At 50.9% G+C, this 13896-nt stretch overlaps 2 protein-coding genes across 3 annotated transcripts in view; one reads left to right on the forward strand and one right to left on the reverse strand.

Moving 5' to 3' along the window:
- The window catches only part of LOC122399089, a 50535-nt gene extending 48249 nt beyond the window's left edge, over window positions 1-2286 (reverse strand). Inside the window, exon 1 of the mRNA XM_043399485.1 lies at window positions 2107-2286. Coding sequence (XP_043255420.1) covers window positions 2107-2268 — 162 coding nt within the window. The 5' untranslated portion in view covers window positions 2269-2286. The remainder of the gene's footprint in view (window positions 1-2106) is intronic.
- The window catches only part of LOC122399088 (JNK1/MAPK8-associated membrane protein), a 760891-nt gene that overhangs the window by 379109 nt on the left and 367886 nt on the right, over window positions 1-13896 (forward strand). The window lies entirely within an intron of this gene.

Below are 13896 nucleotides of genomic sequence, written 5' to 3' on the forward strand. Positions count from 1 at the left end.
CCTTCTCTCCAACAGCTTTGTGGAAAATTTCACATTCGACGTAGGAGAGATAATTGGTATCAGGAGTTCGTGGGGATGGATCGCGGTCGAATATTCGGACAAATTCGTTGCCACGTATCCGGACAGCGACAGAGATATCCGTGGAATGGCCGAGCGTTTAATCGTAAACGAAACGGAAGATAAATTTCGAGTCACGGATCGCAACCGAGCAGATTCTCCAATTACGCGTAATGATGTAAAATCGTCGGGCGATAATGGGTCCCCGGGTTCGGAGGACGGAGGCGGCGTGACACGTGTTCTCTATTAATAGGCCCGTGCCGTTTTTACCCGGGCCGGGCACGTCGGAAGAAGAAAAACCGAGAGGACCGGAGGACGATGAAAAAGGGGAGGCGTCGGCAGACCGATGGCGCCTGTCAGGGGTAAATACGGTTTTTTAACTGGTAGCCTAAAGACAATAACAGGAACAGAGCTGTTACGTGTCCCTCGTACAAGCGATGGCCTCTCTCGATTTACCTCGGCCAGGCAAGCGCCGCGAGCCGAACCGATTACTCTTCGCGACCGGTCTCACTTTTAACGTCGCTCCCGATGATCCCTCTCTTCTTCTCGGTGCTCGCTTTCCCCGCTGTTCCGTCGATTTGCTCGACGATCGAGCCCAACCGGCCCGAGCACCGCGCGCAATTATCCCCGACGGGAGAGATCCTTCGCCTAAACGGGAATTTTCAAGCGGAGAGAGGACGACGCGTGGATTACGCTCGATCGTAAAAGTCTAGGATGTTTTAACGACGAATTACCCCGACCAAACCTCTCCGTGCACACACGCCGAGAGATCCGTTTAATTCGCACGGATCTCGATCGAAACGCGTCGTGTAACGTAAATTGCTAACAAATAACGTTTACGAGTTCTGTAGCTGCTAGTACGGATTCCGAAACCCGTCAAGAAAGACTTTCAAACTCTTAATTGCTCGACGACAATTCCAAAGCGCAACTTTTTATTTCGCGAGAAGAATTTCCGGTCCCGACCAGCAATAACGAGAGACGACGAGGGGGCTTTTAATCGTTGGACCGAGATTTATCGGAGCGTAGCGAAACACGCTAGGTGGAAAAATGAAGCCCTTCGGCGTCACGGAATCCGTGGAGAATTTCAAAGGTTTGCGGTCGCGGTTCAAACTTGTACGAAAATTTGATCGCACGGCTTTAATTGGAATTCTTTCCGGCGTCTTTCCCCTATATCTCGCGCGGTTGTAGATCTTCCCGAACGGTGGGGGTAGCAAGTTACAGAATTCGCGTATGTGGCCACAGATTGCGGCTAATAGTGCTCTTGGGGGCCGATTCTACGCTCCCGAAGATTTCAAAGATCGAGCCAAGATCTCGTGGAACGCTTTGTCGAGCAACCGTTTCTGGCGAGGAACAAGCAACGCCAAGATTAACGGAAACGCGCGAGAACGTTTTTGTCCGTCGAGCTCACGATTCAATTCGCCGGCGCCGGATAAGGAGCTGGCTGGAATTTATCCCGCACTAAAATCCCGTTCTTCCGATATGAATCGAGCGGCCTTAGAATCGCGCGCGACGTTCTTTCTTCGAGTCGTTCTTTTCTGCCACCTGTTCCGCCATTACCCACCTCCTAACCGAGGGATTCCTGTTCCGCCGAGTCAACTTTCAACCGCGGATCGATTCTACTTCGTCCGCGATTCAGACCTAGCCCAACGAGGGCGTTTAACCTCGTCGGAAGGTCTCGAGAACAGCCCGGCGTCGGGAGTGAAACGTGGCGATTCGGATCGGAGAATATTTTATAAGCGAGTTGCGAGTTTCCCAAAGATGGCCGGGGCGAACCAAGTACCGGGAAGTAGACGTAAGCCGTCGACGGAAGATCGAGTCGAAGATTACGAGTACGCGCTGGAAGTTGAATCAAGAATTAATGAACGCGCTCGCAGACCGGTCGAGCAAAGGCGATTTCGAGGGCTTAATTTCTCGGCGGAAGAAAAGTCTTTCAAACGGAGACAGCAAGTTTCCTGGGCGGGTGGTATCGGGGCGATATCGTCAGCCGCGAACCTCCGGTAGCAGGTTGACGCGCGACGGGCGAAAATTCAAGGAATGAATCGTACTCACCGGAATGGCGACGCAGTCTTCGATCTCGGTGAGCGGTTCCTCCGAGCAGAAGGTGCCGTCGGTGAGGAACGGAGGCCGAGGGGGTGGCGGCAACCGGAACTCAGGGGGTGGGCCGGGGCATTCGGGGCACTCCGTGCTCTCCAACGTCTCCAGCTCCTCCATCCTCCACCTCAGCGTGCTGAAAACCACACGGAAAATCAACGCTCGATTAATCTTATTGACAGAACTATTAATCGGCGCGCGGAAGAACCTTTATCTTCGGCCGGCCGTCGATTCGTAATTTATTCCTTCCCGTTTCCGCTCGCGCGCGAACCGACGTCGCCGTCGCCGCATTGATTCCTCTCTCCACGGACAGGCTGAAAATAATTCGCAAACAATTCCCCGGAAACGAAGGGTCTTTAAAACCGAATTACCCCTCGGACAAGACCGCTATCGGAACGCTAGAAAACCGCCTACGGAAAAATACGATCAAACGTCTGTTGAAATCTCGTTACCGCGATCGGACGGGGCGCGTCGACGACCACGGGTAAACCATGGGGAAAAAGAACAGCGTCGAAACGTAGCGAGCCGAAGGGACGACACAACGAGGGGTCGTCGGTCGGATAAACTAGTTAGCATCTGGGTATCGTCCAGGGAAAACGGCGAGCAGTCCGAGGAAACCAAACAGCGAAGGCGAAGGAAAGGTTGCAAAAAATGGCAGTTGACCGGGAAAGTTCGCGGCCTCCGGTTAAATTGATAACGGGGTCCGGGATTCCCGTGGCGGCCGTAGAGTGGATTTCGTCGACTAATTAAGAGATACGCGTCTGGTAGCCCGCCATTAGCTACGGAGTACGTCGCACCCTGACGCCGGTCCAACTCCCGCGAACGGGCTAAATGCGCGCTTTTTACACGCGCTAGGGTGTATCTGGCTGCCTCGTTAGCATAGGAAGCACTTTCGGGTCAAGTCGTTCCAGTCGGTGCCGACTGCCGGCCACGGCCTACCTAGTCGGTATGCTAATATCAGGGACTTAATTACATTCTCATAATGAATCAGTCACGCCACTGGTTCTCGTCTGCCTCCTATCCGGGGACCTCCTGCCCCGGCACACACGATTGTATTCCCTTGATTAATTGTTTCGGCCTCTCCGAGGATGCGCGAGCACATCCTCCGAACGGAACATCCGATACCCACGATCCCTGTATTTGTCATCTATAGAGAGATTTCGGTGATCGATTCTGTCTCTTCCTCCGTCCAGGCTTTCTTTGCAAACCGTTCATTGTCCGGGGTTGCCCGAGAGGTGATTACAGTAGCTCGGACAATGGATTCTGCGAGACGAACCAACCACCGTCGTCAAATTAACCCCGTTCCTTGGCTACGTAACAACGTGTCTTTTTGCAATCGTCCCTAAAAGCATATCAAGGGGTCAAATAAATCGGCCGTGGAACGCGAGCGTATAGTTTTCGCTCGAACGAACGACGAAAAGTCATCGACGAACTCCCATCGAACAAACGGCCCTCTCCTCCTCGGCATCCGCGTCGAAGGAAATTTTTTTAAAAGCAAAGTTCGAGACCGCGTTCGAACGTCGTTGACATTCGATTCCGTGGAAGTTCGGGACGAAAGATGCGGCAGGTTGGAGGGGAACGGAAGCGGATCCGCGTGCACGCGCGCGAAGAAAAGAAAACGGGCGGAAAGGAGAGCGGCGTCGGTGATGAAGAGGGTATCGAGCTACTATTTTACGCTAAGCGAGCGCACGGCCGTAGAGAGGGCAGAGACGGAAAGGGGAATCGGAAAAAGGGAAGAAGAGCAAGCGCCACGTAGGTGGATGAAGTCGAGGAAGGAGAGGAGGAACACGTCCGCGCTCAGTTTAATAAATGCAGCCTTCCTTCCGTTCCGTTTCTTGGCTCGGCCGATGTTCTACCTCGACGCCCGGCGACGCTGGAACCCCGCGGAGCTACTCCGTTTCTTTTCCGCCCCCTTCGCCGCCCTTCCTTCGCGCTCCTCTCATTCACATGCAGAGCAGAATGCGGACGAGCAGCCAACCGAGCTCCCCGAACCCGCTCATCTCGTTTCTGGCTCGGCTCCGCGCGGACCAAATCTTCAGTTCGCGTGATTTTTATTTAATTCTCCCCGATACACACACTCCATCGTCCCTTATCCGCCTCGCCGTCGTTATCCGCTTTCTTCCGCACGCCAACCTTTCCGTGCCTTTTTGCCGCGACGGGAACTCTCCCGTATTCCATTACCGTTTCCCCCCAACGACCAAATTCTCGGCAATTCCGCGAACGTCGCGTGGAAACCAACAGTCACGAAGACGACTTTTCGCTCGGCGAACAATTTCGAAACGAAATCTATCGAGAGATAGGGAACCGGAAATAAAAGGGATCCGCCGAAGATCGACGCAATGCCGTCGCACCCCCAGAGCCTATCGGTGCTTTACACTCGAACAGACATCGAGACTGCACGATGTATTTCCATTTCTAACGTTCGATGGTATTAGATTTCGGCACAAGTAGAAAAGCAGATGAGTGGTCAGACGCGTCAGCGGTCTTTAAGAAAGTCGAGTTACTCGGGGGATGGCCTGATACTTGGCGATTACGTACGACCCTAATAGATGCTAGAACACCTCCGATAGACTTCCGAGAAACCGTGTAGCCTGTCGACGCGATCGGCCATTGTTTTCTAGGCCACCAGGAAGCGGCCGCACTCGTAAAGCAGTCAGACTCGGTCGGGAATTAGCCCGAGAGTTAATTGGAACCGCGTCGTACGATTTCGCGCGATAAATCTCGCGGCGGCTGCGTCTGGGAGCGTCGACATGCTCTCGTTCCTCGAAATAGTCCGCGACAACGGATTCCGAGGACCAAACTAGAAACCGGCGCTGAAAATTCGGCCGGATCCGGAAATTAGAACTGATGCGTCGCGAACAATGATGGCGAAAATGTCGTCTCTAATAAAATTGTGCGCCCCGAAACGAGAATTCGCGAGAAAAAATCAGTGGCGCGCGGAGCAACATCCGCGAAATGCGGCAAAGCCGGGCGCGGCTGACTAGCCAGCGGACAATTTTCGGTTTAGTTTTGGCGTCTGTCGCGAAACCGAGGTTCGCCTAATCAGCTATTTTATGCCGCGAATCGCGTCGACGCCGGTGAATAATGGAAAACGCGTCGAGAAGAATCCACGTTGCAGAAAAATATAACCGCGCCCGTGGTAAACGCACCGCGTATTATGAGCCCGATATTAGTGCATTAATTAAGCGTCATTATAAACCACTGCATCGCGGCGATAAGAGAATTACCTCTTCCGGAAAAAATTTCAACCTCCGTACGAGTCGTTGAAAAACGGACGAATCGGAGAGTGGCGTTCATAAATTTCTAACTACGCAAAGACCTACGCGACGATGCAAATTCAACGTTCACGATCCATAGATCGAAAAAATTAACAAATTTCTAATCGTTCTAAAAAAATTAGTTTCGGTTGCGGGGGTCAATTACAATCATTTTTGGTGAATACACATACCCCCGAATTCCTACGCACTTTTGAGAAAAAAATTCTTTACTGCGAATATAATGTGTGGCTAGAGATCTATGATTATATTCCTCGTTTTTATCACCTTACTTATGACATATCGACAGCCTTACAGTTTTCTGAGCGAGACCTGTTTTCTACAGGCGGAGCTTTGAACGTTAATAACTTTTTAACGAAGCCCCAATCAACAAATTGGTATTCTTGATTCTCGTCTTACTTTGGCCTGTAGAGTTTCCCATTAAAATTTTTCCCAGAGGTGGCCGAACACCCTGCATAATATTACGTTCCATTAGCTACTCAAATAATGGGTTAATAAATTATACCACCCGCGTGCAGGATCCCGGTACATCAATTCTTCGATATCACGAAAGATAAGTGTTTGGGCGAAGGTAGGTGGGTGTTGATGGCGATGCACGCTGCGCGTAAAAGCGCGTGGGAGGTCGCCGCGGCGCGGAGCGGTGACTGCGTTCTCGCGCACGTGACATATCCGGTAATTTCATTATGAAAATCCGGGCGTGTGTACGTGTTGGTGAGCTGCACGCGCGCTAATATATACTCGTATTTCCAGAGCCCCGTTATATACGTATACACACAGGGGGGCTGGAAAAATAAGAGAACTGGATGGGACGGGGGTGAGTGGTTTTCGCGAACCGCGTTGCGCGAAATTTCATAACGTCGGTGTTCTCGTCGCCGTGGCGAAATTCACGACAGCCGTCGCGCGCTATATCTTTCGAAACGAACGTCGCCGTTGCCGGTATTTTATGACCAGCCGGATTCGTTCAACATATTCGCGAAACGCGTTCGTTTGCGGAATTGCTCACCGAACGATTAAACGTCGGGCGTCTTTCTTGGAATACCGGAGGGGCTCGGGCGTTATCGAAATCCAACGATGAAAGCCCAACCAGCGGGAGAATAGGCTGGGAAAGTGTGTCGTTGATCGACCGCGTCGACCAATGGCCGTGGCTATTCTAGTAACAATGAATTCTAAGATTAGTTGAGGAGAGGCTCGACGGAGAAAGCTGTCTCCCGTCCAAGGAGGCGTGTTTAGAGGCGCTCGGCTGAAAAATGTCCATCGACTGTGGATCTTCGCGCGACGACACCTCTCTCGAGAGGGAAAGTTTAAATTAACTCGTTTTAATCCCGCGGGAAACTCGGCCGTTCCGCGAATCGCTCTTGTCGAGATTTGACGTTAAGTAATCGGATTAGCGCGAAACCAGCCTCGAAACGTCGCGAAAATTGCGTTAATCCAATTTCGAGGCCGTCGACGGCCGAAACGTTTGGATAATCGTTTTAAAAAAGCAAATTTTCCCGACGTCCATCGGTCGTTCCGCTTCCGAAGGATCTCGGGAAAATTGTCGAGGGGGATGGGGCGTGGAGTAGATCCCACCGGGAGGAACCGTAAGTAGACGAGATTAATTTCGAACGTCACGAGATTCTGACGCGCGATTCAACGTCAGAAACTTCGAGCATTAATTATTATCATTAAGCTCGCCGCCGCGGCGATGGTATTTCGTTTCGTTAAGGCATCTATCATCGCCGAGGAGAAGTAAACTTTCGAGTCTTCGGCGAATAACCGCCGAATCAACTTTTTAAATCCTACCAGCAAGTTCGTACGGGTCCGCGAGGGCTTAATGAAAGAAATACACACCGTGAAACGACGTAGAATACGTCCTCGATGACGTGCATTTCCGCCTCCATTATTCTCGTTTCCCAACGAATAATTGCGAATCTCCGATATTTTCGACGTCGAGCCGAGAAAGAAGACAAGGCGAAGAACGGGAGGAGGAGAGGAAACGGCGTTAATCTCGTTCGCAGTTTTCCACGGAAACAGCGGCTGGGAGCGGTTCCTGGTCGCCGCGGTAATTGCGCAAATACGGTCATTAGCGAGCACTGGCCACAGAAGAGAAAAGAGACGGAACGCGCCTAACGTTCGCCGCGTCCGAAATGACGTATGAATAATTTCTTCGGTAACGACGCCGAGAGCTTTTCTCCCTGTCTCGGACCGACGATCGACCGAACAGAAAGAAACACGGGACCACGGGACGCGTTAATACGTGCCCCTCGTCTTTCGACGCTTCTGATTTAACCGGCAAACTATCGAGCGTCCCGTCGACGGGGGACCGACAGTTGCGTTTTCGATTTCCGTACAACGCGACCCCGTAACGACCGTCCGGTGTTGCATTATTTCAGCATTAGCCTCGCGCACCGAGCCCCGTATCTCCCGGTTAAGTGATACAAACTCGACCGTTGCACGCGTCGGGGGGTTATCGTTCCCGTTTCGCCACCTACATCCAATACGCCTCGTAAAGATGATTATTGCTGTTTGCAAACAACCGCCACGGTAAACGCCATCGACCACCCCGAGTTTGTCGTTGCGTCGACACGCTTGCGTTTTTCTCCGTTTCATCAACGACGTTAAAAAGTTTTCACGATGAACGAAAGCTTCTTCCCTTGGCTCTGAAAACTTGCAGCGTTGGGATCATCTTCCAACTGCGTTGCATCTCTCAACGGAGACGAACGGAAAGAATTCTTAGAGTCCGATGTTAATTTACTCGCCTCGCGTTACCATCCACGTAATTAATAAACCTATAAAAACAGGGGGATTCATAAACTGCGTTGCTAGTTATATTATTCGCCCCGAAATCTATTGTTCCTACCCTCGGTAATTCTCCCCTACGTTCTGAACTGGAATATACGAGCATCGTACGATCTTCTCGCTACATTAAATATCGCGTTTCATTTAAAAGACCTCAACGTAAATTTCTAAGCCCGGCTTTTACAAATTGAGCTGCACCGCGACGGTGCAACGGAACATAATTATGGTCGTATCCTTGGTAGGTATAAAATTAAAAAAAAATAATTAAACGTAGCTTTGCGTCGAACCTCGTGAAACGCGGAGGTGTTGCACGAATCGTTGGCAAAACGCGTCCATCGAACCGGATTCCGAAGAGTCGTCGATGCGCGGGGAGCACGTAGAACGCGGCGAGCGTCGTTTTTAAACAGTATTTTCCTCCCACATCGTTCTCAATTTGTCCGCTTTCTCTGACCCGGCAGAGCGTCGTCCACCGGCAGTCATCAATTCCTGTCCTCGCGCGCCACGCTCGACCCACGCTAAGGGGATCCATTTTGGTCGCTTTCGAGGCATGCTGCCGGCGGTTTACCATTCCCGGGGCCTCTTTTAAAGCTCGTCAACCATAGAGAATGTCTTTCTGATTTTACTCTCGCGCCCCGATCCGTCGTGAAATTGTTCGAGGGTAGCTCGTCTGCTCCAGTTGCGGTCCAAGTGTCGTTTCGCGCAACGATTCTTTTATCCGTCCACGATGTTTCTAATCGAACGGACCAATTACTTAAAAGAAAGGGGGGTAAAAAGAAAACAAAGAACGATAACGAAATTACGATGCGGCATTCTTCGCGGGAAACGACCGAAACGTATTCCGCGGAGCGTATACTTTGGCCGGGGACGACGATAAAGCGAGGTATGACGTCTGCTTTATGACGCAATGCTTAATACAACGTAATTCAGCTACGTCGTGTGCAGAGAGACGGGGTGCGCATAGCCCCGTGGATCACGGGAACATAACTCACGCGGAAAAGACTCAAGGCGTCCTCGTCTCTATGTTAATCTTCCCTTTTTCCCTGGGCCCGGCAGCGTCGCGTCGCAGCAACGCGTCCCGTCTCTTTCTTCCACCCTGTTCGCCGCGGTTATGCGAGAATCGCCGATTACCGGCTTCAACTTGTCGGACCACACCGAACGAAAGATCCTCGCGCGACGCGGAACTCGAGATCAATCCCTTTCCATCGATCTTTATCATATTTTCGCGTACGAACCGAGTCTAGTGGTTTACTATAAATCGAGGGAAGCTTACGCTAACTTTCGGTCGATTTACACTTTGAGCAGCGTCGCCCTAACTGGTTCGAAAACCCCGACTTCGAACAAGGGTCTGCTTGTACATGTTATTCGAACGGACCCTCTGTAAAGCGGAAGGGAACATTTACGCGGGACATAGTTTGGTTCCGACTTGATTTATTTACATGGGTACGGTTTAATTAAGGTTCAAAGTGCTCGTTGAATAAGTCTGACTTTACACGCGTATTTCGCGAAGTGCGTCAACTTACACGACCGTTGTGGTTGCAACATGGCCGCTGCGATCATGGACTCGATGGATATTGAATATCTCGAAACGCACTCGAACACCATTATTAACTTGCTGGCCGTAGTTTGCCGAGCTCTTCTCTGTACGAGATGTTCGATTCGACGAACGTTTGGCCGTGGAATTGCTCCGTTAAATGGGTTCGTTAAAGGACGAAACTAATTCTGAATAAACGGTGTAAATGGCGCACAAATGTTGTAGCTTGCAGCGGAAGTTGATCCGAGAGGAAGACGTTAATTACAGCCCAAAGCGTGGTAGCTTCGCGAGGTGGTAAAATCTCACATCGTAGGCGATGTGACGTTTATTTTACGTATTATTGGAGTTGCTCTGAACCAGATTTCGTATAGTCTACTTCGAACGCAACGGTATTAGCTACAGGTATACCGCAAGAAATATCTCGAGCAATCTAAAATCCACCGCACCGTCGCTTGGAACATAAATGTCTCGTCGTAGCGGGGTGAACGTCCAAACAACCAACGGAAAACTTTCCCCCGTATGTAAATAAATCAAATAAAAACTACCGACAATGCTAGAAATTCTATTTGGTCGGCGTTGCACGAACTTTCGCCCCGCCTTCGAAACGAGATGAAATCGAATTCGGGATAGCATCAAAGTCTAAAACATGAATAGGGATTAGAACGAGCTGGTCTGCGTTTAGACGCACGAAAGGTTCGCGGGGATGCTTATTAACGACCAAAATGGCCACGCGTTCGGACGAAAATTTTTCCTGCCATCTGATAACAAGGTACGCGCGTCCCGGCGCCGCCGAGCGCGCAATTATTTCGACCGAATTTTCGCCCGCTCCCGACTCGTTACGATTATGCATGCAGCCAGGATCGTTTCCGGCGGTATCACCGCGAGAAAATTGCTCCAACGTGCGTAAGAGACGTTATTTATAGGTAGACGCGGACGGCGGAAAGGGTGGTGGCGCGGTTACGAAACGAAGGGTCGAACGAAGGGTGCGGCTACACCCCCGTAGCTCTCGATTATTTCCGCAATAGTAGCCATAGCCGCTATCGCCGGCCAATCCACTCCGCTCGCGTTCGCGTAATTTTCGTTTGATTTCGAACCGCCTGCGACTCGGTTTTAATTAAGGACACCGACGAGTATCATAATTTCGCCACTGAATGGACGCGTCACACTCTGCCCGCGACGCACGTGCTTCCAATGAACACCGGTCCGCTGGTTTTCGTGGTCCAGCTTATCCGTGAATTTGAAAATACCGTTTCGGAGATATTATGACGTTCTCGAAGCAAGAAACTACGTTTGGAAGATAGCCAGGATGCGCGAAATGGAAAGGAAGAATCTCATGGCTGGAAGGCTGAGATATCGACGATACGTCTTGCGTTAAAAACTAATCGGTTTTTATATTCATATTCGCGAGAAGTACCAAGCAAAACGTCCGTCAGTTGCGTTGGAGAAACAAAGAGAACAGTTGCAAAGAACAGCCATCAATTTCCTGTATTCGATAACTTTCTTCCGCGGCAATAGACTTTAGACGGTAGATGCGGCCGTATCGCGTCGAATCGATCACTTTTTGCAGTCGATATCAGGGATTTTCATGCGTTGTTTCTATACTTAACGAGTTCAACTTCACTTTGCAAGGATATTTGAAAAGCATAGTTCAGTGGTTCTCAACGTCGTACGGAAAAGTTACGCGCCTCTAATAAATAATAATGGCAATAATTTCTCTCGGAGGGAACAAAGTTTCTCGCCCCTGCTGTGTTTTACTTGTGGACTTTGGTCTCTTTGCGACACCGCGTCGCACAATGGAGCGAGGAAAAAAAAAAAGCGCTCGCTGAGGAAAAGAGCCGACAGTTCGATGGGTTGATGCAAGATATGAAATTATTTATAAGGCCAGCCAATAAGCTATCAGAAAGCTATTAAAAGTTTTCGCGATCCAGAAATAACCTCTGCGCCCGGTGATATTCCCCGGAGGGTGATCTCTTGCTCGTAACATTTTTCCAAGATCCCCTGGAGCTGCGCGTCGCTACGAACGACGATGCGTGCCGTCTGACGCATTCTTCTTCCCCCTTTTTTATTCCTTACTGTTTTCTCCGTCGGTCCCTTTTCGACGTTACTTCGTTTTCCACCACCGAAGAAAAAGAACATTTCCGGCGTCCGCGCACACCCGAGAAGACCGTACGTTTTCTTGGTCGTCTACCCCTTGCAACGACCTCTCCTACCCTCCGCGACTACGGCCAAGGGAAACCGGTATTTCTAACTCATCCTGGCAATTTTTTATCGAGCTCCTTTGTATCGGGCTGCTCGAGACTTTCGAACTTCTCCTTCGAATCTCGAAAATCTTCCTCGAATTTCCGCCGCAGCTCTTTCCCAACCAGCTTTCTATTTAATTTCTTTCAGCCGTCGCCGTGTCATTAACGCTAGTTTAATTAGGTTTGACGAGCGGGGGACAGTGGCGTTGGCGAACGTGGGCGCCGGGCGAATAATAAAGCTCAAGGTCCGGCCGCAAATAGCGACCGGTAAAAACAACCGTGTAAATTCGTGTAGGGCTTAACGATCGGTAAATCTGCGAGCATCGGGAAATACGCGTACCGCCTACGCGCTATAATTTCCCGCCTCACGATCCGCGTGTTCGCGAGGACTCGCGTCGTAAATAAAGACGATGCAAACGACGCTCGTCGCGGAAATACACGTCGCCTGGCGCCTGGCCGCGTTCAATTCCAGCTTTTCGTTTATGCCTACGAAGCTTTATAGATTCCCTCACCCTCCGACGGTCCTTTCCAAATTTACTTGCGGCTAATTAGTAAAACAATAACGAAACCCTCGAACGAACGAGAAAAAGGTAAGGAGGTCCGGACGTTCGCTGCGAATCGATCAAGCCCGTTCTCTCGAGAGCAACGAGAGCTCCTCGATCGATCGCGATTATTCCCGTCGAAAGATAAATTTATAAAACGCATTTAGCACGGTCCTGGGCATGCACCGAGTGCTTCCTAAATATTTGTACTGCGACGAGTCGTCATCGATCCCCCCGACGATACAACACAGAGCGTAGCGCACCGAGACAGAGAAACGATCGGGGTCAGAATGGTACAGTCGGCAATCTCGCAGGATCATCTCCCTCGGGCAACATCGATACTCTCGTCACGAGTGTCACAATTGTCGGACGCCGCGTCCGGTCCTGCAAAAGTTGAACGCTATCGGGGGGAATGGATGGGGGGGGGTCGGATTCGAAACTGTCGCGAAACTCTCTTCCACCACGGTGGAAACAAACTTCGCACCCTCCTCCACGGCCAGGTTATGAAGGAACGAAATTTCACGAGGGTCGTTTTCTCGCTCCATCGTTTCGTTTTCTCGATCCCCGGGCCGGCTGATTCTCGCCTATCGCGGGGGGATCGTTTAATTCGACGCTCCGCGCTTGGCGTTTCGCGTCCAAGGAACGGAATTTAGGGCCGCGCCGTTGGAAAACCTTCGACCGTTCTCGGTAACGGGAGAACCGTTCCATTCCGACGTAAGTTCACTCTATTTTCTAATATCCAAGTTTACCGGGAAAGTGGGGAATAACGGTACACCCTGCCACTTTCGAGGAAATCTGTCGTTAAACCCCGTTGGCCTCGTTACCGATATTGCCCTGCCAGACCACCGGGATTTCGAAAAAATCCCACCGTCCAAAGAGTTATTTCGTTCCGAATAACGGTCGACTCGTTGACGTTGACGTACTAATGGCGGTTGCAAAATAGGCGCGAAGAAGCAGCCGGCAATACCGTTGCTCGTAACGAGACCTCGCCAATTAATATCTTGCCCGCACAGCCTCGACAAAATAACCGAGAAAACTAAAGCCCGATACCTTGTTTCCGACGCGTTATCGACGGTGTAAAGGGTGTACCAAAAGGGAATATTACGCGTACGCGACAAGAAAGTAACGAGACATCTAAAACTACTCCGAGCCACCCTTCACGGCGCGGCGTAACCGCCCTCGTAACTTTCTTCCTCCTTCGTTTCGCCTCTGGAACACTGTTACAACCCTCCCACGGTTCGCGGGGAGAACTTTTGCACGCACGTGTTCCACGTTTCTCACCGGTGCTTTATTAAACCGAGACCCTCGAGCACGGAAACGACTTCGAGGTATTCGGCGACCGGGGGCAGGTGTCAGGGGTTGCTGGATGTTGGGCGGCGAAC

Source organism: Colletes gigas, unplaced genomic scaffold (assembly GCF_013123115.1).
Source record: "Colletes gigas isolate AHSC1104 unplaced genomic scaffold, ASM1312311v1 Colletes_gigas_Sc00012, whole genome shotgun sequence".
Classification (NCBI taxonomy): Eukaryota; Metazoa; Arthropoda; class Insecta; order Hymenoptera; family Colletidae; genus Colletes; species Colletes gigas.